Source organism: Barbus barbus (genome assembly GCF_936440315.1).
Source record: "Barbus barbus genome assembly, chromosome: 45".
Taxonomy (NCBI): domain Eukaryota; kingdom Metazoa; phylum Chordata; class Actinopteri; order Cypriniformes; family Cyprinidae; genus Barbus; species Barbus barbus.
Genome location: NC_136723.1, coordinates 14,092,189 through 14,118,658, shown reverse-complemented (window position 1 = coordinate 14,118,658; position 26,470 = coordinate 14,092,189). Strand labels below are relative to the sequence as shown.

At 36.8% G+C, this 26,470-nt stretch overlaps 2 protein-coding genes across 2 annotated transcripts in view; both read right to left on the bottom strand.

Moving 5' to 3' along the window:
- Window positions 1-17,876, bottom strand: part of LOC306864535 (fibroblast growth factor 11-like) — a 47,479-nt gene extending 29,603 nt beyond the window's left edge. The window contains exon 1 of the mRNA XM_079408620.1: window positions 16,889-17,876. Coding sequence (XP_079264746.1) covers window positions 16,889-17,081 — 193 coding nt within the window. The 5' untranslated portion in view covers window positions 17,082-17,876. The remainder of the gene's footprint in view (window positions 1-16,888) is intronic.
- A 3,131-nt stretch (window positions 17,877-21,007) lies between these two features.
- LOC306864534 (uncharacterized protein) lies at window positions 21,008-25,818 on the bottom strand. The gene is made up of 6 exons (XM_079408619.1): window positions 25,763-25,818; window positions 24,757-24,784; window positions 23,812-24,522; window positions 23,414-23,566; window positions 22,846-22,938; window positions 21,008-22,145 (listed from the first exon to the last, which is right to left on the bottom strand). Exons 3-6 carry the CDS (start codon window positions 24,103-24,105, stop codon window positions 21,837-21,839), a joined length of 849 nt encoding a protein of 282 aa, XP_079264745.1. The 5' UTR covers window positions 24,106-24,522; window positions 24,757-24,784; window positions 25,763-25,818; the 3' UTR covers window positions 21,008-21,836.
- Between the last annotated feature and the right edge of the window lie 652 nt (window positions 25,819-26,470).

Genomic DNA, 26,470 nt, shown 5'->3' with positions numbered 1-26,470 from the left:
TGAATAAAGAATCAGTGTATTAAAGGCTTCAATTTTGGTCTGTTCCTCACAAAAATATTTATTGAATGCATTGTAAGAGTTCAGAAGATTTATATTATAGCACACAAGTCACATGGGCCTCTTTTATGAAATTTTAATGGTGTCTTTCCAAAGCTGGAAATGTTCAGTCCCAATTCATTTTAACTGTAAAGAAAGGAACAATGATACAATTTTGCAAAATATGGTACTGGTTTAGATTTGGAACAATATTAAGGCAAGTGAATGATGTCCATTTTATTTTTAAGTGAACTATCCTTTTGGCAGCACGTTTGTGTTCAAAATGCCAGTCATTTTTTTCAATTGGGTATAACAGTGCACATTATACAAAGTTACATAATGTTGTGTTAATCTACTGCATACATGTTCCCTATCAGGCTTTTATCTTTATCCCTCTCTGGAATATATGTTACACATATTGCAACTTTTATACTTCAGTTTAGCTGCTTCTTCACTACGCATTATGGATCAATCCCACTTGAATGGCAGTTGTTCCCATCTGCCATTTTATTACGGTCAGACAAACAAGCTCTTTTTAATGCAATTTTATGTATGTCCAATGTGTTTGGTTAGCTAAAACATTATTTTAACAGGAATTATCCAAAATATGGTAAAACATTGTTGCTTGGGCACTAACAGTTGCATATTGAATGCATAAACACACTGGCATTTTTCTTTTTTTATACATTTTAAAATAATTATTTAGAAATGCATATTCTTAACTATGTAGTCTTATTTCCAAATGAAGCAATGTAGAATCAACAAGTAGGCCTACACTTCATTTGCTCCAGTGCAATTCAGTATTACTAACTTTTAATTTCATTAACATCATTCAAGTATTGATTCAGGTCATTAAATGGGAAAAGATTTAACAAAGGGCTGAAAAGTAAACAAAATGTTTTTAGTTGTTCGCTTAAGTGTTTGATGCCACACTTTTCAGCACTTTTTTTATATATGTTAAATTAGATTTGTTTGTAAATAATATAAATGCCTAATATAATACTAAAATATAAATAACTATTTTTAAATAGTTTTATTATTGAGATTATTGAACACTTACACCGTTTTGAACCATTAAATATTTTTTATTAGCTAGTGAACTTATAAAACTACACATCCTGAACAGTTATAGTTTTAAGCAATGTATTAGTAGTTAGTTAGTGTGCTACAATCTAAGAAAAGTCTGTAAAAATAGGGCACAATCTACTGTTAATAAGTTTTTTTTTTTTTTTTTTACAACGGATAATGGATAACACATAATGTCCTGAAAAATTACAAGTACCTTTTCCATTTTTCTAGATATTTTTCTTGCAGTGTACTAACTGATCAACAATCGCAGGTACAAGCTAAGGTGTATCATAAATGAACAATTATTAAATTATTATTATCAAACTGAACAATTGTAAATAGTTAACTTAATTCATGTGATGTGTGCACAGCTATGCATCTTGTTTATTCATTTTGTGTAATTTAGATGGAGATTGCGTACCATTTTAAAGTTTGAGTCATTTCAAAAGTTGCTAAAAAATTGGCAAATAAATGTTAAAAATAGCTCAATTTGTCGCTAGGTGCTATTGGAAGAAAAAGTTGCTAGGTTAGTGTGAAAAATTGCTAAATTTAGCAACAAAATTGCTAAGTTGGCAACACTGGCAAACATACAGTGCGAACAGTATAGAACAATTCATTAGCAAATGACTCTTATGAGCCAATTCTTTTAACGAATCACACTGTCAAAGCCTAATGAATCAATACTTGACTCATTGAACTGCTAAAAGAATCATCACTTTAATATGTAAACGAAGTTTCGTATACTTACAGTTTAGTTTTTCTGAAATTCAGTAATAGTATGTTTTAAAATTAAGAGCTGAATTGACGACGCAATAACATTGGTTACATTTTCGAGCATCAAACTCTTTAACTGCTTAACCATGCTTCCACGTACACCCTACGTAAGTAAGCATCAGTTCGATGTTGTGCGTGAGGTTTCTGTGAAGATTGCATGGTGTTTTAAGGAATTAGGATATTGTCTATTTAAAGAAATATACCTATATTATCACATATAACAGCATTCTGTGTAAAATGCATCTATCTATTAGCACTAGACTCAAATAGACTTGTCAGTTTCTTGAAAGACGCCAGCCTGGAAAATGGGCGGTATTTTACCTCAGTAAAAAGAGCAGGTAAGATGTTCAGTTTGTCACTGTGTAATATAATATTTCAAACATTTTTGCAAAATCCTCCGTTATTACTTGTCAAAGAACAAAACTTGCTTTGCATTCAGATAAACACCTCTAGACCAATTAGGTGAGTATAAGGTGTTACCGTTACTTCAGATTAAAATAATTACTTTCCAGAGAGTTTTTTCTTACATTTCTCTTCAACTCTTACATTTTATTTGAATAATTGTTTCTGATTGAAATGTATGATACGACTTGCTTAACAAGCAGCCACAGATGTCCATGAAATTAAAGTGTACTCTTGATTTTTAGAAATGATATCTGCAGCTCACAGTATTGTTTTGATAACTGGCTTTTTGCATTAAATTTTAAAACCTCCAAACTTTATTTCTTCCTAGATATATGTATTTAGTAGTATTGTAAAACTGGCATCAAAGCTTTTAAAACTCATTTGCATGAGGGGCTGACAAATAAGTGACAAAACTGAGCACGGATATTTGCAGCATTCCAAGCTTTTGTCTTTTTTAAAGCCATGTTTCCTGGACTTGATTTAGCAAGCCTGATTCAACTCATCATCTCATGATTATAACTGTTGACTTTATACATAACCTATTGAAGTACTCTTAGATAATGTATTGATTCAGTACTTTATCATATATGCAAGATTAACCAGCACATCTTGATGCATTTTGGAGGTTGCCAGGGAGCTCTTGGAAAAATTATCTTGAGAATGCAAGATACCAAGGATATGAGTAGCATACAGTATATGTTGATTGGCTCATTAGGTCTGCCCAAGGAGAAAGTGACTGGTAAACCTTCTCTTGCTTTATTCAAATAAAATTTTTATTAGATTATTTTCATGTATTTTCTCTGTTTAGGTTGAGGCTGTTATCTTGCTGCTGTTCCTCCGATTACGAAAGGTCAAAAGTGTTTCTCCTCAGGCATTTGTTGAGGTCTCTGAAGGTATTTTTTAATTGTACCATTTTTTTTCCAAAGTGAGATGTAGATTGATGGAGTCTTTCGTTTTGCAAGAATGTGTATTTAGACAATGTTGTTTTACCATTCTTTACAGGTTTGTACAAACATTCAGACCTTTGTGTCTAGTGTAAAATCTTTCCAGCCTTTCCTGCTCTGCATTAGGGAACACAAATGGAGTATCCAGAGACTCTACATCATCCTGGACAAGAAGGCAATGAAAAGCAATATGCGAGTGTTTTCGACAGTGATGAACTCTTCAAAGCTCACTTCGTATTCAGCTCATCATACAGTGAAGCACTTTGCAGTTGCACCACAGCAGACATCAGGAACAAAGTTACTGAGAGGTACGTTTCTGATGGTTATTGATTTAACAGGTCAGGAATGATCATTAAATGTTAACAGGTTTAAAACTTCAGCATTTTCACCATGTTATCTGTGCAAACAAGTTTTGGGTTTGTACTGTCCATCACTGGTATTTTTTTTTTTTTTCCTTTCTTTTTGAGGTTACCATTCTGGCTGTGTGAATTATAAGTAATTTTGGTTCCAACTCAATATACTACTTGGGTTATAATTCCTTCTTACAGTTTTAAATATACACTGAGCCAGAGGAATAAATAGCTTTACACTATTCAGGTCTCTAGGCTTACTCTTCTTTCTAAAACATTTAGGAGCACTGTCAAAAATGCAGGAGCACCTTCTGATCAATAAAAAAATTTGCCTTCCCATTACAAGGTAATATCTGACTACTTAAAGTGATTTACTGGGCCATTTTTAATTTTTTATTTTTTTTTTGTAATGCCATTTTTTTCTAATTTTATTAAAAGTATGTCGTCATATGTCAAATTCAAAAATGTATTTTTACATTTAGTAATTTAGCAGACGCTTTTATCTAAAGCGACTTACAAATGAGGACAATAGAAGCAATCAAAACCAACAAAAGAGCAACAACATGCATATTTATAAAAAAAAATATTTATAAGCTTTTCAAAAATTTCTAATAAAAAAAAAAAAATAGAATAAGAACAGGTAGAATAAGAAGAATAAGTTACCAATCAAAAGAAATGAATATTAACAATATTTGTTTTCATTACAAAGGTGGCACAAAATAACACAAAAGTGGCATGTAGGTAAATTTACAGACATTTACAAAGGCTCAGAGGTGACATGGATGTTTTAAATTCATAATGTTGTGAGATTAATGTTTTAAATATACAATTTTGAATACAGAACTATTGTTTGATTTAAATGATTTAAATAGGCTAACTGAAATGACACTTAAAACTGCCAGCAGGTGGCGGCAAGTCACTGATTTTATCACTGAATCATTCATTCAATTGATTCGTTTGAAGAACGGCTGATTCATTCAGGAAAGAAGCAAGTGACTGTCTTTGTGAATGGGTAACTGAATCATTGACTCTCTAGATTCATTTAGAAACGCACGTTCATTCATAAACGAAACACAGCTTTGTTTGCTTGGAGATGAGCAGCGGCTCAGCTGTGACTTTGTTTGAAACTATTTTCGTTGACGAAAATCAGACAATATTGTTAAAGTCATGCAATGTATGTCACTTAATATTAACTTTTGTTTATTGAACTGTTGTATTAATTTAATATCACATTTGCAAACTCCCTTAATAATCTCTAAAAGCTGTCACTTACTTCAGTTCATCGCAATCTCACAAAACTGCATTATAATCAACGAACCTCTCTACACTGCACAACGAATCTCTTATGTACACCCTGTCTACACTTTGTTTGTCATAACGAGAGGATTTGTGAGCTTGCATAACTCCGCAATGAACAAAACTCCAGTATTTTGAGCAGTGAGTGGATTCTGATTAACGTTTCATTCAATGAATCAACATATGTATGCAATGCATTACTCAACGCTGCAAAAACCCGTTAAGTAGAAATCTTTGAAGCTCCCCTGAGCGCAAACACAAATATACTGATAGGGTTAGTCGCACTATTTTTGATAGCAGCACGCAGTACTTCACAAATGCGACTGAAATTGTCGCACTGTAGAGCCCTGCTATTGTTGGAAATTTAATTCCAGCTAGTATTAGATTGCACCACTATTCCCACTAGAGGTCAAATTTAGCTTTATGTGGAGTTGTTTTTTAACCCTATTTGGGAGTTATTTCAGTATCACTTTTAGAAGTGTTAATATACCTATTTAGAGATTGAGATTAAATCAAATCTATTAAGTAAATTTAAAACTCCAGTTTTTAGTGTGATTACCAAATGAGACTTGACTTTTCTAAGCATTTGCCAGATTTACGATTTTTAATCATTACTGTGTAGCTTTAAAGTATTAAATCATTTTTGGGTGAACTATACTTTTGAGAAAAACTTGAGAGACAAATGCTTTGAATTTCAAAAATCATTACAGCCCAAGTTTAGATATTATTAATAGACATTGCACCACTTTACTATCAAATTTATATATATATAAAAATTGCACTCTTCGTAAAAAAATCCCTGATTTATTGAGTCAGAAACCGTAACCGTGAGGAACAGAGTATGGTGAAGGAACAGTCTGCTTCATCAGCCTGCTTTTTATACTCTGTGAACGTGGGAAGATAAAAGAAAGGATAAATAAATGTAGAATTGATAGAACAGGGAAGTCATTTGTGAGGTGGGACATCCTTTTTTGCTTAGGTATAACATGTACTACTGAATAATGCACAGGAATGAGTATTAAGAAAGTACATTTTGATTGTTTTTCTTTAAGCAAATTTTTCCCACTTTGTCGATACTTCAGTAGTGTTGCAGATGTCACAATATCAATACTGTTTGTGTCATTTTTTGACCCACAAAAGTTAGTTCTCTTTCTTTCTATCTCTGCACCCAGCTTACAGTGATCCCCTTTTCACCCCTAGCTCTGTCTAATTTAATCTCACGCATCGATGACTTTTAATTAATATGATTGGCTGAGGGATTCTCGTACTTTTACATGGTATTTTTCTGCCTTTCTGAGGGTGACAATTGCTATGGAAATAAACAGCAATGAACCAACAATCCCCACTAAACCAGCAATCCTCTCTCTCTGTACAACCAACCCCACTGGGAGCAGATTTACACAATGTTGGCACTCCTAGTCAAGCATTGATATTCCCTACACTAGCTAGAGTGATACAAATGCAGTAATGCTAATCATGTTCCTGCTGGTGCTTTCCGAGTTTGTCTCTTGCTTATCTTTTGCCCACTTGCGATATCACCACACACACACTGTAATGTGGGACTCGTGTACGGAGAGGGATGTCCTCTTCAGCCAGCTGTATTGAGAGCTCTGGCTGTTTATTTAAAATGCGGCATTGCCCAGTGCAGCTCCTCAAAGTCAGACAGAAAATGCAATAACCAAGACGAAGCCTCCATGTGTTCGATCAATTATGTGTGCGTGGTTTGATCGGTCACAGTGTAGTAGAGCGAAAAGTCGCAAACTATTTTCCTGCTGGTGTTCACAGGATCGATAGAGGTTAACTGTCAAGTAACCTTTCGTGTATGTGCAAGGAGCATGTATTTGTGGGTGTTTTTTTGTGTGTGTGTGTGTATGGGAGGTTCTGGACAGAGTGTCTGGTACAGTGCGATGTGCTGCTTTATAGCTTTGAGATGCCGGCTTACCCCGTAATGATAAGAGAGTGCAGAGTAATTACAGGCACTGCTTCAGCGAGCAGCCAAGGGCATCTGTGACACCCCTCCCTGACTAAGGCCAAACTACCAGGGCTTCCCTCAACCTTTATTAGGACTCCCCACCAGTCCCCTCTCTCTGTCTGCTGTCTCTCATTCTCTGCAGTTCTCAGCAGTTTTTACCCTCTTATCCCACTCACGTTTCTCATTCTTCTTTTCCCTCTCTCTATTTCTAACTCCTTCATCAGATCTTCCCTCTGGGTCTGTCCTCTTTCTTATCTTACCTCATTTCTTATTTCTCTATTGCAGGGGTTTTCAATGTCTTAAACCGTGGGCCTCCCCATAAACACACCATCATATACTTGGAAAGTAATCACAGCTGACCAAGTTTACCTGTTTAGTTTATCTGTAATAAAATATATTACACAAGTTTATCTCATCCTAAAAAAAGTCTATGGAAATTCATATTTAAATGTGAGCCCATAGGCATCTCTAATTGTTTTGTTTTTTTAATGCTTGTATGCAGTGCAGTTTTCTGTTTGGGTCTTTAATTTAATAGTTAAATTCAATTTTGGTCTGCTTTATTATTTTAAGTGCACAAAACCAACAATGTTTTTGCATGTTTTGTCTTTCCAAAAATACCCAAAATTGTTGGATGTTCCATTTAACTTTCTGCACAGAAATGAAAGATTTATTAGTTTTTCCTATTTTGAATCGGGATAAAGTTTATTAATCTGAGTCATTATAACTTATTTTCAGTAGTGATGCACTAAAACTGTTTTTTTGTTGTTTTTTTAATAACTGAAACACAGTACCAAGTTTCGAGTTCATACCAAAAGTTTTAATTTAGCCAAATACTGAAAATAAAATTTTGGTTATTAAATTTTGGTTAGTGAAGACGGTATGCTATTCAGTTGTGTTTTTGTGTAAAGTTCTTCTGCAATGAGCCGCCTTAGCTGGACATGTTTTACATATTGCTGCTCTAGCTTCATTTTAATCATGGTGAGGTGTGTCCAGTCTTACGTTGTAGCTTATGGCACAAAATATACACTGATGTGGTCAAAACGCATCTTTGGAGAAATGCTAATTAAATGTCACTGTTTGGGCCATTAATTTCGCCCCTCCAAAACTATTTAAGACAAAACTAACCATTTTTATATTATTAATATTTTTGGTGCTCGACTAATTTTAAGAATGCAATTTTAAATCCCTATACTTAACCATAAACATTAGCTACCCCTCAAATCAAAGGGAAATATGAATTCCCAAACATTAAAAATCTGATCGGTTGATCGTAATGTTGTTCCAGGACCAGCATGATTGTTGATCTATGAACTTATTTTATTTTGTTAAATCACTGTGGGAATGTGTCTTTATCATCACCATCTCTTTTCTTTCTTTAGTTCTTATACTTTGCTCTCTACTGCAACAGCTCTTTTTATTTTGGTAGATTCACTGTGTGAAGTACCAGCAAAAAAAAAAAAAAAAAAAAAAAGGCCATGTGATTTGCTCTAAGACACGTCCATTAAAGCTTTTCAAAAACAATTAAATTTCTAATGCCACGTTTCTATAACAAGACCCAACTGAGTGAACATTACTGAGTAATTATGGGTATTCATTTTTTGGAGGACAATAATCCAATCAGACACTTGAATCTTCTGTCTTCCTGTGTTGTATGCTAGACACGACCTTGTCAGCATCATTGTGTGACCTCAAGGGACCGTACACTGAGATAACAGCCACGTACATTTGATTATCATTTATTGTGAATTGACAAAATGAGAGGTTGAAAGTGTGGATAAATACCAACTGGCAAGTTTTGAAATACTGTAGCACAGGCTGCTGAATGTACAAAACTTGAATGAAAGGTGGTTTTACAAGGTTTAGTACTTGCAGTGGTGGACGTGTTATATGTAACTATAAAGCAATCTGACTCTCTGGGATGACAGCCCAACAGTAATGGAGCCTTGCCCGCTCATGACGTCAACACCAGCACTTAAGTGCTCAGAAATTACTGAGGTAAATGTCTACCTTTTCTGACTGCTGCTCCTTATCCTCTGCCCCTTCTAAAACACACACACACACACATACACTTCTTATGTGTGTCTGCCTCTTGTTAGAGGTCAAACTCAATCTGTCCTTGTCAAGTTTAATCAAAGTATCCACAAATTCAATTTCAGCTGCTGTGTGAGAGAAGCTATTAAGGCATTCTTTGTCATTCGCAATGTCATTAGGCAGTGAGACGAGAGGGCATGTGGGTGTTTCCGATTCTGATGCATTTACTCATCGTTTTAGGGTAAATAAAGCCCAAGCGCTCTCTGTCAGTACATAATGGTGCCAGAATTCCTTTAATCTCTGAGAAATGATTTGTGAAACATTAACAGTAATATTAAAACTCAAAATCTCATTCTACATTTATCTGAGCATCAAAATGTCACACTGGTGAAAAATCATTCTTAAACTGTATTTCTTGTTTTCCCGAAGAAACATACTTAAAATAAGATTCATTTAAAGCTCAATTCCAGGCTTGAATTAATTTTATTTTCTGTTTTACTGGTTTCAAGCGCACAAGTGTATGAAATGACTAAGTTACAAATGTTACATTTAAGCTTTAAAACATTGCCAAAGAGGTAAGAAAAAAATAGATCCATTTTTCTGGAAAGACTTTTCAATTCTCTTACACAATTTAGTTTTTTCAGTAAATTTATAATGATTTAAAGATGTTTAGTTATTTTTACTGAAATACAAGAGATACATATTTCTAAGTAACTCTACAATTAGACTAAGTTAAGGTATAATTTGTAGTACTGTTATTAATATGCTAAGATATCACCAATGTACTACTTTTTTCTGTCATTCAAACAAATGACACCTGAAGATTGCAAAGAATTGGAATTGAAAAATCTTTTGAAATGAGGAATATACTTATATAGGAATATGCTTATATTTTGTTCGTATGCAGATAATGTTGCTAATGTTTTCTTCTTAAAAATGCTACTGACTTTAAAAATAATTTTTCACTTTTTGGTGACGCAAGCTGTGCTATAATAAAAAAGCTCCATAAAGATAAAGCATTCTTTTCTTTTTCTATTCTTTTCTTACAAAGCTCTGCTTCACCTGCTAATTTTAGATTTTTCCCTCAAATACCAAATTCAACATTGCAAAGATACATTTTCCCCCTCTATTTCATGCAAATTTATTCATCATTTCCTTTTTTAGTTATTTTAATTTTATTTTTTTATCAATAATGTTTGATGAATATGATACATGACTTTTTGCTCCAGCATGAATTCACTCATACTAATCACAGCCTAGTGGCATTGATCTCAGTGCTGCTTTTTCTCTGATTTAGTCCTAATCTGATCTCTTCCAAACTGCTGGAACTTTTCTACAATCCTGTTTTACAAGTCCAGCCTTCCAACCCAGAGGCAGCACTGAAATAACCCTTCAAAACAAAAGCATGAATCCCTTCAGCTTTAATTATCTTTTCATCTGGAAGTAAATTCTTGATAGATTATGAAACCCTTCTCAATCTTTGGTTGTGTAACGGCATAAGCTGATGTTTGTATGTTTGGCGTCCTCATTATCAACAAAGGAGTCTGGGGAACTCGTTTGGCTGCTGTTGCAGCCGCAAAACTAATCGGATATTCATTTCATACAGATGGTAGTGAGCAGTGACTGCTGCAGCTGAGATTTGTCAGAATTGGGGCTCTCAGGACAACCAAAGAGGAAGACGTTTTGGAGTGTTAGTGTCATTGTAGATTTTACACTCTAAGTCCATAAAATAGGGCACAAAGTACTGTTAATTATCCATATTGTTTAGTCACTGGTGTTTTACCCGTATTTTGAATAACGCGTTGTTTTTTTTGTTTTTTAAAAACGGTTTTAGGAAATGTTTTTTTTAACTTACCAGTCCTTTTCCAGTTTTTTTCACATTTTTTTTTTCATATAGTACATATGTATTTTAAAACTAAGTCTAAAATGTGAATTACTAGACATGGCCCATCTGCAACCTGTCAAATACAGAACGCACTTAAATTAAGAGCTTGTAAAGGGGGAACTCCAACCTCTTAGTTCAGTTTGGAGTGCCGCTAGTGGAGGATAAAGCAGATTAATGCTGTTAACTTTGAGAAAGCCTCCACTAATGTTAACACCAATAAAACGTGCACAGTTGGGGCCATTAGTCACATGTGGATTCTGTTTCCTGCCACATTATTAGACTCTTTCAGATGGTCAATCACAAATTGTCCCACCGGCCCTGATGGGGAGATCAATAGTATTAACCATCCAGTAACATGGTGTCTTTCATTTCTGTCATATTTACTTCTCTCGTATCTCTCAATATCTTTATTCGCTTCTGCCTCTAGGATCATCCAGAGGGACCTGAGTGTGGCAACCATGAAGTAAATCTTTGGTTCATTTGTTGACTAACAAAATCATTAATGAACTACATCTTAATTCATTAATTACTTGAGCAAGTGCTGTGTTGTGAGCTCAGAGAGAGAATAAACAAAATTATAGGGCTGCAACAACGAATCGATTAAATCGATAAAAATCGATTACTAAAAGAGTTAGCAACGAATTTCATAATCGATTCGTTGTGTCGCGCGACGCGGAGACGTTTGATTATTAAAAAAAACAAACAAAAAAAAAACTTTAGTTGAGCGCGGAGCGGAGTGAACACACTCGGTCTCTCTCGCGCACGGATGCTAGCAGAGTTCGGCGCCTCATAGACAGGGCGGAGCTAAAATAAAAAACGAGAGGAGGTAGAGGAAAGATACATGGGAGGCAGAGAAATCCGTGCGACCCAAGTCATCCAAGGTGTGGGAGCATTTCACACTAAATAAACAGAAAACGTGTATTAACTGCAATGCAAAGTGTCTGAACAAAGTAAGTGTGTGTGTGTGTGCATCTGCGAGTGTGTGCGTCTGCAGTGTAGAGAACAAGTTCTGACATTCAAACAAATCCTGTTAAATTTTCTGATTTGTATTGTTCTTTATTTTTTATAAATTATTTATTGTTCTGCAGGTGCGTGTCTACGTGGTTAGGTGCCCCCTCTATCAAATGTGTTGCGATAGGCTTGTTTTTAATAAATTTCTAACTGCATCTGGCGTATCTTGGCATGTGTAGTCAGCTACCTAGGGCCGCTTACTTCTCTTCTTTATTAATTTTAGGCATTTTAGGGTGATCTAAATGACAGATGTCGAGAGCGCATAATGTTACGCGATCATGTAATGCGCGAGCACGCATCTCTCCACTCGCAAGCGGATTTCCTTCACTCGCACAAAACTGGACGTGTGCTTTTAAATCTACATTGTTCTTTTATGAATTGGCTCGGGTCTCACTCAGATATTGTGTGTATGCTCAAACGTTATCCTCGCATCACTGAAGACCAGAAAAGCTTTTTTTTCTAATTCAAGTGAAGAGTAGGCTTTTCTCACTAAATGGAAGCAAGCTGAATATAGTTAGCCTTCTCTAGTTATTAATTTTATTAATACTTATTTTAGTTAAGTGCTTAAATTGTAAATATGCATTTATTAAATTATTTTATGTAGTACATTTGTATTTTGTTGTTTTTGTATATAGTTATAGAAGCATATCAACCAGGTTCCAGAAATAATCATAAGGCTGCTTCTGAAATAAGTGGGGGTGCTCTCTTAATGCACATTTTCACATATTTTGTCCCTTCTATTGCTATCAATATGCTGATACTTCGAGAGCGAATCCTGCATAAATATGCAGATGTCATTCCCAAAACTTTGGAACGTGTGTGTGGGCAAAAAACAAAGTTCTACATTTTAAATGGATTGCCTAGAAAGCTTGCAAAGAGCGCTCATAACCAATAAAGCTGTCACTCTTTGTTCATCGCGATCTCACAAAGTTCTGTGAGGACCAATGAATCTCACACTGTGCAATTAATAGCCTATATAATATAGGCCTATTAACATCATGTATCCAACCCCTCCCCCCGGCCACCCTCTTTTGAGGCAGTGCCCCAGACTGGCCCCCCCATTTAAAATGCTCTAGACACGCCCCTGTTGTTCCGGCAGCTCAGGTGGCACTTTATTTAAAAAAAAAAGTCTATATATTTGGCAGATGTAAAGCATACATGTGTATGTTTTTTGTGTTAGTCCATTTTTATTTTATTTTATTATTATTATAACAGCTCTGGGATGTTCAAGGAGCAACGTGTTTGTGCACTTTCTAAATATTTTAGTTCTGTTTTTGAATAAAGGGTTGGAAATGAATGCCTTGTTTTTGTTTTTTTTATCCGATTCATCGATTAATCGAAAATATAATCGACAGATTAATCGATTATTAAAATAATCGTTAGTTGCAGCCCTACAAAATTATTTGACTATAAAAGCAGCTTTGTAATCAATACTGTTCATGCTGGTTACATCCCTTATTAGGTTACTTGTGCATGTATTTTGATGAGTATATGTGTATATATATATCTGTCTGTCTGTGTCTATCTACAGAATACAATTAAATCTTGAATTATCCTAATATATCATAAAAAAAAACAAAAAAAATTAAAAGGAATTAAAAATAGTTTTCTGCAGTAATCAATAACATGTTCATAGAACTTGAGCATAGCATAATGATTTTAACCTTGAATGTTCTTTTAAAATAAGACAGCTTTTTCTCACATTTTAGCATAAGAAAATGAACAAAAATGTCATGCGGTGGAAGTATAGGCTGCCAATTTTAATTGAATATACTCTCTGCCAGAACCTGCTTAATCATCAGCGATTTTCTCTCTTCCTCTGAATTCCCTCTGCATGTCCTTCTATCTTTTGCAGTGACTCACTTTTTGTCTTTCCACCTATCTCTACATTTTCTCCTTTCCTTCTCTCCTTTACTTCATCTCTGCATTACTATCTCTTCCCCTCTCCGTCTTTCACTAACTCTTTCTTTCTGACCCCTGGCACACTCAGTACTCAGACGAGAGGCTACCTAACACTGTGCAGTGTGATCAGGTGTTGTTGAGTAAGCGAGATAGACAGCCCATCTTCAGCGGTCAGCTTAATGCTGTCCTCCTCCGGTGCCACATCCTCATGCCCTGAGACTCCTTTAGTCCGAACACAGAGCAGAGCTACTGCATTCCCCTTGCTACACATCTGCAGACCTCCTATCTCTTTTTCTTTCTAATTTCATTTTCATTTTGAAGGTTGTGTGCAAGATGGGAAATTAACTTTTCTTTCAGCTACAATAGCATGTTCACCATTTATCCCCCCAAGTTTCAAACAAGGGACTCTTTCAAATTACTAAATCTTGACAGCTGTAATCTCATATGGATTTTTTAACAGAAAACATACATTATAATCCCATTGCACCCTAAACATTTCCTGAGCTGGTCTAAGATCTAATCAAAGTGTACACATAAACAAGTATACTACGTAGACACAGCTTTTTTTTCCACCCAAGGCTAGTCTGCCATCTTAAATGTTTCCCACCACAGAGCTGGTTCACCCACAACTGTGTGAAAAAAAAAAAAAAAAACCTCATTTGGCTGGTTGTTAATTTCCCACCATAATGGAGTGCACTAGAACTCTAAGGTTGCATTTATCCAGCAGAAGAAAATGTTTATCTGCCAGTTGCCAGTTTTAGTGTGATTTAAAGATGGTTAAGTTCACACACAATTTGTTTATTAATGACAGCAGTCATGTGTGGCTCTGGAGATATTAATGATATGTCATAGGAAGGTTCAACTTCAGATGCTGTTTTCACCGTTATCTACTTCAAAATAAAACGTTCAAAGCCAAAGTTGTGCCTTAGTTGCATTCATTTATTAAATGAAGTCATGATAATTGTGGTAAGAGTTGGTAGTGTTAGGAAAGATGCCATCTTTAATGTTTACTTTACACTGATTTCAGGTGTTTCTTTACTTTGATTAATCATTCATATAGACAGTATTCAATCCACTCCTGTAAGCTGTTGCATATTGTAAAGCAAAATTTGAGAGTAGCTTGTGTGAGGGGTTTTCTCACTCCTTTGCTGATAATAATCGGTTCTCTCCCGCTCAGTCTCTCTCGTCCTCTATAAGGAGATTTGTTGTTGAATAAAGCCAAACTCTGGGGGGGGGTTACGTTTCTATACAATCTCCACCTTGCGTGAAATTGGGCACTGGGCAAACGGAGAGGGTGATCATTGATTAATCAGTACAGGTTAATGAGCTGCATCGATCGAGAGACCAGTAGACTCAGCGCCGACCTCAGAGGGTGTGAGACCACGACGCCATCTTAGAGCAGAAAGGGAAACCATCCTAAACCAGAGACAGGTGTGCGTGAGACAGATGTGTGAAGGGTGTTGTGGGTGCAGTAGTGGCTTGACATTGTTATGATGGATGTATATGGATCATTGACCTGACAATGCAGAAGTGATCCCATGGTCCCACACTGCTGTGGCTAGGTGACGCCCATTAATTTGTCCATTTTTGGCCGCTTCAGTTCACCCATAGTGCTGTGGATTGAATTTTGAAGCACAACTCGCATGTCACAGATTGAGGTATTCAAAAGAACCTCCCTGCTGGAAAGTACTAGCAAGGGCTAACAGGCCATATTAACTATCCAAACTTTGACCCCTGGTAGAAAAGCACTAAATGAGCAACTACAATAAACTTGTCTAGATGAGCATGAGGATTCAAGTCAATGCAGCAGGAATAGATGTAAAAGTTAGAAATATCAGAAAAATATCACCTATGCTAGTAATGCAATATTATCTCGTTTCCTGAGCCAGTTTTTGTGTGTTTGCCTGTGCTAAAATATATTTGCATTTCAGTATGTTTCTAAATCACATTATGCTAACGCTACTGGAGCATAATGTGATAATGTGTTCAGTTGATATCAAAGGAATGTAAATATTACAGAATATGGTCCCAGGAGCAGGACAGGCTATCAGCGTTACCCCAGTATCATAAAAATCCATGCACGCACTCTCACTTTCACATTCATTTGTTTATACCCCTATTTTTTCTGATGATTGCAGTGTGGTGTGTTTCATGTTCAGTGGTGAGAGAGGCGGATAAAGAGGCAGATTAATATCCCTGACTATAATCATTTTCGTTTACGTACAAAACACCCACTCTCTCTCTTTCACTCTCACACACTCACTGCCTTATCTCTTTATTCCATCTTTCACTCGTTTTGTTTTTACATTAGCAGTTATTTTATTCAGTATCTAGTTATTCAACCTTAGGCTATGGTGTCAATTGCACAATGTCATAAGCATTTGGTCCCCAAGATATTACAAAACTCACAACCAATGGCAGCGACACCAAACAGAGATGTTTTTGTTTCAATAAAACTGATAGTCAGAGTTGTGGACACTGGTGTTTTGCATTTTTGCCCTGTAGGCTGGCGTAACAATCGCAGAGCTTCTGTCTCAGTATCAGTGCTGTAATCAGAGAGCATGCTGTTTTTTTCTGTTTAGCCAGTGGCAAGGTTACGGAACTAAAACATGGCCGGAGTCCAACTTCCAATTTCATGGCACCACTGAGTAACAATCTTTTATGAAACACAGTTGAAATTAAGTATTAATATGCATACATGCTTGCCCATGTGTGAACACAGAAGAGATGATGTGTCTCAAGGTAGTAATTAGCATCCTAAGGGCAGGTCTTAACGCAACCCAGAATAGCCTATGCATGTGGGACGCTTTGAAAGACTGTAAATCACACCTTATAAAGGGCTTGCGTCTTCCGGCTCTGTTCATGTCATAAAATAGCAGTCAAACCCTTTCCTCCCTTATAAAAGTCTGAATAAATCCCTTAACACTGCAACTTAATGAGCTTAGCGGTTCTCTCCTTTATGTGACCTATGGAGCATTGCTTCACAGAGACAATTGTATTTCAGACCAGACTGTATTTCAGCTTTGTATCCTTACATTTGTACCACAGCCAGTTTGACTGTGAAGTGTCAACGGAGAAGCCAAGAAGAATGACATCAGTTTGAAACTTTAGCTCAAACTTTTTCATTCTGCTATTTTGCAAGAATGCAGTTTTTCCTTAGTTGGTGGATAACCAGTTAAAAGTGGTTAAATATAAAAGTTATAAATTAACCTACCTGGTCTTTTGTCTGTTCTTCCTCTGCGGCCTCCACATAACCGTACTTTTGATATTAGAACAAGAATTTGTTTCTGACAAAGAGACTTGTTGCTCTTGGGGCACGGCTTGCGTTTGTTGGCTATTGGCCGGTTGGCTTGGTCGTCCTTGACTGCCCGTTTTTGTCTGATGAGAGAACTGGCAAGAGCTGCCATCTTTCCCCCCCCCTCTCACCTTCGGGAGGGGGGTCTCTGTTTGCTTAAGAGACCCTCTCTGGATGCACTTATCTCTTTACCAGCAGCACAAAGAGATAAAAGTCAAGGGTCAAACCTTGGGCGGCGAGCCAAGAATTCAGGTAGGTTCCTCACGTGTCCGTGTGTTTCCCTCCAGTAAGGGAAGAGGTTAAGTTCTAGTCCACTCACAACCTGTCCATGGTTTGTCCTTCATTATGTTTGTTTCGCTAAATACATATTGGCACCACAACAAATCCGTAAAAAACATAAATCGACGCAGTCACATTTCCACAAAAAGATACAGAAAGAGGCTGACAAAGTCATCGTTGCGACATCGCCGACATATTTGCCCCCCCCTCTCCTCTCCTCTCTTCTCCCTTCCCCTCCCCTTGTGTCTTGTTCCTGTAGACAAAACACTGACAAAGCTAAAGTTTAGCACACAAACGAAGAGCTTTCTCACCCACACATGGCTGGTCCTTGTGGAAAGTTCTTCACTCACTGGCAGCAGAATTATTCGACTTAAATCAGTAACAGATCCTGTCAGAAACGGGCAGATGCTCAGCCTGCAGTCCCTATGGCTAACTTTAGTTGTGCTGGGTGAAAAAAAAAATAAAAAAAATAATCTGGAGCGGTAATCCAGTGCTCCCACGTCCAGAGGCACTTCGCTTCAGCTGCTGGGACGGACAAAGCCCTGAGTTGCAGGAAAGGAGCCGGCAAAAGAAGAATGGACTCCGAGAAATTTCTCTTCTGGCACGCGCTATCTCTCCCCACAGCCCTACATTGCCCCCCCCCCCCCCCCCCAAAGCCAGTGAGCGTGTGTGTATGTGGGTGTGTGCGCAAATCCAGCGGCTACCACCAGTAAAGGTGACATTCATGAGAGAACAAGTGAGGGAGGGAGAGCGAGCGCAATCGAGTGAGGGAAAGAGAGTGAGTGAGTGTAAAAGAGTGTGGGAGAAGAACAAGAATGATGAATGAGAACAATGGAGAAGAGAAAACAGAAAGATGAAGGGAGAGAAAAAGAGGAGGGCGATAGAGAGTTAACGCTACTGTTCTTCCTTCACTCTGCCGTGTCTGTCCTTGATGGGTAGAGTGGAGGAGCGAGCGAGAGAGAGAGAGCTTTAGGTGCTAATGGTGACAGTTTTCAGTCACCTCAGGAAGAACATCGCAGTCGTGCATTCCGAGTCTGTTATCACTGCCAAATTCACACACTCGCGTGCACACACAGTTATCCCCCTCACCCCATCTCTCTCTCTCTCTCTGATACACACATCCTCGTGTACACAATCACTTTTAGGGGATTAGGATTGTACCACTTTTATTGGTTTAGCGTTCAGTTTTTTGCAGTCCTTGTGATGGGAGTGTTTGACGTTTGCTGAAGGTGTAAAATTAACGCAAACAGAAAGACTGTCTCTGTCTTATATATCGCTTATCCTGTATTTTTCTTCATTTACTTGATTGCTCTTCATCTCAAAGCTCTTTTCCCCTCCGTCAGTGTGTCCCCACCCCCCACTCATTCTTCTTTCTGACATCATTGCAGTTTCGCTTTATCTCAGTGTATTTTCCAGTCTCTTGGCACTCTGCAAATACAGCATGTGAAATGAGCGGGACAAGAGGGGCGGTTTGCTTAAAGAGACAGACTGGCACTGAGAGTGTGTGTCAGATGGGCGGCTGTCTCTCATTAATAGTGACACAGACAGGTAGAGAGAAAAATCATCTCTGATCTACCATGCCCTCATCCACAAACAAATATACTATGATGCCTATTATGGGTGGGCGATATATTGGTAGACACAATTATCTGGTTGAAATTTGTCAACCGGACGAGATTTTGGATTATCGTCTCGATCACGGTTACACAGTCATATAATGTTGCTGTGCTGCACGGTCACGAAAAAGTGTCGTTTGCATGCATTTTTAAGCATTACGATTTTTAAAATTCGAACTCATTTCGCTATACGCGCACAATGTCTGAGAGACTTTCTGAGCACCGTCAGAGAGGTGTGTGCATGTAAATATGGTGCTCATAGAACGTGAGAGTATGGAGTTATTTTTGCTAATTTATAGGCCTTGAACTATACACACACTTTAAAGGTCCCATGACATGCTGTTTTTTGGATGCTTTTATATAGGCCTAAGTGGTCCCTAGTACTGTATCTGAAGTCTCGTTCCCGAAATTCAGCCTTGGTGCAGAATTTCAGCCACTATGAGCCAGTCCCACAATGAGCTTTCCTTAGGATGTGCCATTTCTGTGTCTGTAGCTTTAAATGCTAATGAGGAGGAGAGAGGCGGTGCAAGGTGGAGGGTGGGTGTGTGGTCTTAACCAGCTTGCGGCCACGGTACCGTGGGCTAATGTTGACAGTGGATGTATGGCAATGGCTTGTAGACACGCAGTCGTTAAAGCTTTTCAGTTTGACCCAGAATCTGATCCAGATGGAGAAGCACCGGATGAAGAAGTTGCAACTCAGCGGCTCCAGCAGGGCATCTCCGAATGGTTAGTTTAAAATATTGTCTGGATACGGTCAGTGTTTCCCACACATAGACTTTACCTGGGCGGGTCGCAACAATATCCACCGCCTGCTGCCATTAGCTCCTGTGTCTCACACACACGAGTGTGACTTTAGAACAATATGTAGTAACTTTCAGACCCTTTTGGCGGCTTTTTTCCCATAATGGGTACATACTAACAAACCTAGCGACTTTAAAAAAAAAAAAAAAACCTTATCATTCAGTTGGAAGATGTCTCCAGTACTGACCCGTGAGCCCGAGGTCTGACTCTCCCGGCGCAGTGTCACCTCTCTCGGCGTCTGTTCTGAGCAGCGAGCGGCAGAGAAGCAGCGCTTTCAGTTTGCCTTAAAGCAGCAGACTCATCAATAAATAATTTACAAAACAGCGTTTCCAAGCACTTGTCGCTTACTGACTGTTTGGACTTTTAAATATGAACATAATTTGTCTGTTAATATGCACATATTAACAATTATTATTCAGACGCAAAACAGTAATATAGCCAAAACCACTGCATATAGTCGCTTTTTAGTGTAAGTTAGATGTATATTGATTTTATCAGACGATAAGGTGCCCCCCGTACCAGATGTCTTGCGATAGGCTTGTTTTTAGTTAATTTCTAACTGCATCTGGTGTATCTTGGCATGTGTAGGCAGCTGCCTAGGGCCGCTTTCTTCTCTTCTTTATTAATTTTAGGCATTTTAGGGTGATCTAAATGATAGACGTCGAGAGCGCATAATGTTACGCGATCATTTAATGCGCGAGCACGAATCTCTCCACTCGCAAGCGGATTTCCTTCACTCGCACAAAACTGGACGTGTTCTTTTAAATCTACATTGTTCTTTTATGAATTGGCTCGGGTCTTACTCAGATATTGTGTGTATGCTCAAACGTTATCCTCGCATCACTGAAGACCAGAAAAGCTTTTTTTTCTAATTCAAGTGAAGAGTAGGCTTTTCTCACTAAATGGAAGCAAGCTGAATATAGTTAGCCTTCTCTAGTTATTAATTTTATTAATACTTATTTTAGTTAAGTGCTTAAATTGTAAATATGCATTTATTAAATTATTTTATGTACACTGAAAACCCTAATAAGTTTACTGAACTAAATTGATTGAGTAAACTCGTTGCCTCAATTCAATTGAGTAATGGAGTCTCCCAAAACTTGCATATTAAAGTTTATTTAACTTGGCGGTTTTGTAGACTATACTTAAATCGTTCAGTTCACCAAATTTGGTGCTTATTTAATGTACTTACACGATTACGTTCACTTAACTTGGTATTAATTTTAAGTGTACTTATACATTTAAGTTAACTCAACATGGAAATGTAATAAACTGTTGAATGATGTTCTTATTTTTTACTGCAAGCTCTGTGCACACCGAATTTAAATAAAACAAATGAACAGCATATTTAATCTTTGACTTTTTATTGACAAAATGTCACAATATTAAAGTACAGTAAACACTATACTGTAATGGATATGGGTCATAGCTACACTGTAAAGGTTTTAACAAAATTAACTATTGCAGTACATCAATTGTACAACTCTACACATATATACTTCACTCAAGTATCACAATTATGTTAATGTAAACATAGCTATTACTTTTGACTGTTTCAGCTTTGTGCAAACATGGCGAACTAAAAACATACTCAGTGTCTTTCACCAAAATTTCACAGTATTACAATACAAACTATACTGTAGTTGAAATTTACTGGGTCACAACCACACTGTAAAAGTGGTAACAACAGTAAAAATGTCCAACATAAGTGCACTTACATCAATTGTACAACTCTGTGGATAATAATTACACTTTTTACGCCTCACAATTGTTAATGTACTAAACATGTATGCTAAGTATAATAATTACTTTCTTACTACATTTCAATGTTTAAGCTTTGTGCAAAGACTGCAAACTAAAATAAAACATACTGAACATGTTCAGTGCCTTTGGCCCAAATGTCACAATATCACAGTCCAAACTATACTGTAATGAAAATATTACTGGTCACAACCACACTACAGAGGTGTAACAATGGTAACAAGTAACTACTGTAACGAGTTACCCAAAGTAACTACTGCACATCAGTTGTAGAACTCTGCATTTAACAATTTAAACATACTTTTTATTCTTCATAAATGGATAATGGAGATAACTGGATAATTAGATTAATGGATAACTTTGTTTAAAACCCCAAACAAAGAGTGGTGTTAAAGTATCTGTGACGTTTCTTAAGCAAATAGCTGGTTTGCCAGAGACTGCACTCTAGGCTTGAGAGCATTCTGTCCCATTGACATTAGTACACGCTGGATGAAATCAAACGTGTTGGCCAGTGATTTTGGGTAATTCAGGTCTAGTGCGCAAATCAGACCAAAGAGAAGACAGATTGGGAGGTCCTGCATATTGTCCATCACCACTTGGCCTTCAAGAATTATTCCAATCGAAGAAGTCAAATGCAAGGAGTTGGGGGGCTGAAGATCAGTGTCCTCGAATAAGATCCCCACTGGCACATCAAGGACAGTGTTGCGATGATCAGTCACCTAGTGAAAAAACAGGTATAAACATAGTATTGTGATCAGGAATCAAAGGTTTATCATCAATGCATGTTTATCAGAATGTGCATTAAGTTTCAAATCACTAACCCTAATCCAACATTATACTGACATGTATACACTTGAATTTATGCAAATGTAGATGCTTCCTGCAAAGAATTTGGTATACACTTTTTAAAGTATGCATTATAAATGATATTTAATAAAGAAAAGTTGGCCACATTTGTATATTAAAGGAATACTTCACCCAAAATTAAAATATACTCACACTCAGGCCTTTCAATAAAGTAAAATATCCAGCTTCCGGTGGACCATATTCAATTTACAATAAAAGTGCAAGTAATGTAATGTATGATGTAGGATGTACCTTAAGTGTTTTGAACTACGAGAGGTGTTACTGTTACAGTTTCACTTTATAAAGTTTTAAATATGGATATTTTCTTACACAAACACATTGATTCATTTCACAACGCATTTATTAACCCCCTGAAGCCATGTGGAGCAGTTTTACGATGGATGGATGGAATTTTTTGAGCTTCAAAATCCCATCCCCCATTCACTCCCATTATAAAGCTTGGAACAGCCAGGATATATTTTATTATAACTCTGATTGGGTGGCTTGAGGGTCAGTAAACATGGTGTAATCATTTGTGGGTGAACTATCCCTTTTAAGAACATATGTACTTACTAAACATGACTTGAAGAAAGAAGAGTCATCATCTCCAAGCATGATAGGCAGTCCTCGAAGAACAAGGGTTCGGACCTCAGTTGGCTGTGCTGACTTTAGAGGAAAACATGAAATTCTATTAATGCCAGAAAAACTCACTATCAATCTATTTTAGGCATTGTAATGAGAATATATGATTTAAATTAAATATTGGATTATCTATTATACATAACAGATTACTGATATGAAAATAAGAAATACATTACATGTTGACAAAATTTAAAGGGATAGTTCACCCAAAAAATACAATTCTGTGATTGCTTACTCACCCTAAATTTGTTCCAAACCAAGCAGATTTGGGGCACCACTGACATGTACATACTAAAAAGAAATACTAAGGAAGACAATGCTGCCCCAAAATTGTTCAGTTACAAACATTCCTTTAAAATATCTTCCTTTGTGTTCAGCAGAACAAAGAAATTTGTACAGGTTTGGAACAACTGCGGGTGAGTAAATGACGACAAAACTTCCATTTTTGGATGAACTACACAGTACCTTTAAGTTATGTTAAATAAGACAAATTGCTGACCTTTATTTGCTGTAAAAAGTTCAACAAGCGATGACCAGGAGTCCCCCTTCTGTTTTTAAAAAGCTCCATGAACCGTGAACTGTGTCTGTCCAGGTTTTCGTAGAATTCCTGCTTTAGATTTTTGCCCGTAATTCTGTTGAACTCCATGCAAACCTGGGGGGAGACAAGGCCAGGTCACAATCACATTAGATTTCACACAGAAATGCTTTACATGGCTAAGAAATAATTACGAAATAATGAAGAGGCTAAGAAAGTGTTTTTTGTTTGTTTGTTTTTTCTTTAAATGTGTTCTGCAAAAGTACTCCATGCCAACTTTACATTGCATAAGGGTGACTAAATGAGAAAATTGTTTAGGTGAACAGTCCTTTTAATGCATTGAAAACAGAAAGACGACTTACCTGAGGCTCACAGAAGAGGGCAGGCCAACATTCAAGCACGTCACTGATTGCAGGTGCGGACTCAACTATCTCTTTACGCTTAAGTGCAAAAGTCAGGTCCATCTGTTGTGCCAGAAGGGATGAACTGGGTGTTCTCGTCTTCTTTTCATCTTGAATTTCTTTATGAACTGATTCAAGGCTGTCATCATTATGTCCTGGAAAGTTTGGAAGAAAGTTGATTTCACATTTCTTTGGCTTCTTTGTGTTTTCTTGATGGCATTCCTTCAGGGTTGTTTGTGCCTCTCCTTCCTCCATTAATGGTTACATCAGGGTATCCCAAGTTTCTCATCTTGGATCTAAAATTCCCCATTTTTAATTTTAGACTGTCCTTCTGTTTTTCCTTTCCTGTGATGAGGTAGAAAGTATCTCTGTGTCGGCTGTGCTTGCAGAGTCATCCAGTACTTCCTCTCGATTCAGTGGTACTAGTTCAATTACAGGAATGATTTTCAGTGTAGCTCTATCTTGAAGCTCTGATATGTCTGTTAGGTTGCAAAGTGCATTCCCAAAGTCCTGATCTTCATACTGAAGCGAAAAGTTGTAATTAAGCCACAAACTCTCTTTTAAAGCAACAACCAAGGCATCAACTGAATCAGGCTTCTTGGCCAGTGAGACCTTCCTTATGTCCCCTTCTGTCAGTATAACTCTTAGGAGAGTTTTCTCTTGAGAAGACATCTAACAAGTAAAACATAGTAATTAATATTGACTGAAATGTGAACACACCAAGGAAAACTCCAAAATTGTATGAATGTTTGCCAGATGAACTTTTAAACTACTAATGGAGTTGAACGTACAAAGACAGTCATTGTGTAGGCATGGAAAGGGTACAGTTTTTGTATGAGCACCATGTTTTAAACGATAATGTTTAAGTACCACCCCTCTTTTTACAGTCAAAAATGCAATACTTACATTTCCACATGTCCTTGTCTCATCTCACCTATAACAGAAAAGTTGATAATATTAAATTGAACAAAGTCAGTGCAAAAACAAAGAAAATTGCACTATAATTAAGATGGTAATCTTACAATGTTATCTAACATAAACCTAAATGTGCAAATAAAGGTCTCTGGCTCTAAAAAGTGACAATTATCCTGGAAGGTAACGTTACATCAGACAGATACAGCTGTTAAATAAGTAAATCACTTTGTAGCTAATTACTGGTGACCAGTGTGAAGATGGTCTGTAATTTCACCATCTATGAAACACCACTAGCTACCCTAATTAGGCTCAGCTAAAGAAAAACTTGCAATGTTCTCATAACATACAATTGACCTAGAATTCACTGTCAAAATGTCTAATTGTGAAAAAAGTCGAGTTCTCAAGGTATGATTGTGAAGATTATCCTCAAAATATTGTTAATTAATGACGACACTTACAAAGTTCGCCCGGGAAAAACTAACGTTAACGTTACCTCACATGGTCTAACATTAAGCAGTAACAATGTTCTTTCTCTCAAAGAAAAACGATTAGGTGACCATCAAATATGTAACAGTTACATCTCACTGGTGAAAAAATAAATACGTTGTCGTTTCAATAAAATTTTAAAATCACAAAATCATTAAGAAAAAGTCGTTAACTAATGGCAAGGTTGGAAAATTTGAACGGGGGGAACAACGTTAATTTATCTCAGAAGTGGCTGCCAAGTTCTTTCCCACAGAAATACACGTTTACACTACGATTAAGTGTATAACTAATATGGTTCAGTATTACAAATCAAATAAACAACAATCTGATATCTCAGTTATCATACCATCACAGATCCATATCGTTAACTTACTTGATGGCTACGCTGGCAAAGTTTGACCGGGAAATATTGTAATTATGGCTGCGTTGTCTTTTATTATAGAAACATACCACAAGGATTTAAACAAGCATATTTCACTTAAAATAACTATATCTATATAATTTTACTTACCGAACATAGAAGAAAACTTCGTCTTGAAACGTGGTGTCAAAAAGGGCAAAAGGACCAATTTTGAAATCCACCAATCATTGCATTAGTTCTCTTGTTGCTAGGCAGAACTCATTGCATGGCCAATCACAAGGAAGAATAGCGTAAGCATGATATGTGAGCGTCAGAACGTAAGCGCGGGCGCTTATGTAGACAACATCAGAAGAAGAAGAAGAAGAAGAAAGCACTTCCGCTAATACTAGTTGTATTGTGATTCCGTAGTTTTGCGTGTACTGTGTAGATTTTACAGGCTAGTTTACTATAGGGACCACAGAAAGACTGTTTAGTGTAGTAATTTTGGATACATTGTGTAGTTGTTTGGAGTTGTCAGTGTGACCATTAAATATACTGTTTTTACTGTTTTTCAAGAACTTCTTTCTCCTTATATATGCACACACACAAACACACAATTGAAATATCAAAATGCAGTTTATTTAGATTTTTTTTCCCCCATTGAAAATGATACGGCTTAGTAATGCTACGTAAATAATCGTCAATTTGTCACTTTTTCTGATTGAACAAATGGAAAACATTCTGAATAGGGGTGTCAAACAATTAATTGCATCCAAAATAAAGAGTTAAATTTTATATATATTTTATATATCAGTGTCACAAAAACACTTGTGTATATATACTGAAGTTCATTTATCAACTTTTTTCCTAAATAAAAAT

Bases quoted from the DNA above. Each gene is read 5' to 3' on its own strand.
- LOC306864534 (XM_079408619.1), bottom strand. From the start codon at position 24,105: ATGGAGGAAGGAGAGGCACAAACAACCCTGAAGGAATGCCATCAAGAA. The intron at 23,567-23,811 runs GTAAGTCGTCTT...GTCTCCCCCCAG, and splicing joins CCCTCTTCTGTGAGCCTCAG to GTTTGCATGGAGTTCAACAG. The intron at 22,939-23,413 runs GTCAGCAATTTG...TTTCCTCTAAAG, and splicing joins ACTTTTTACAGCAAATAAAG to TCAGCACAGCCAACTGAGGT.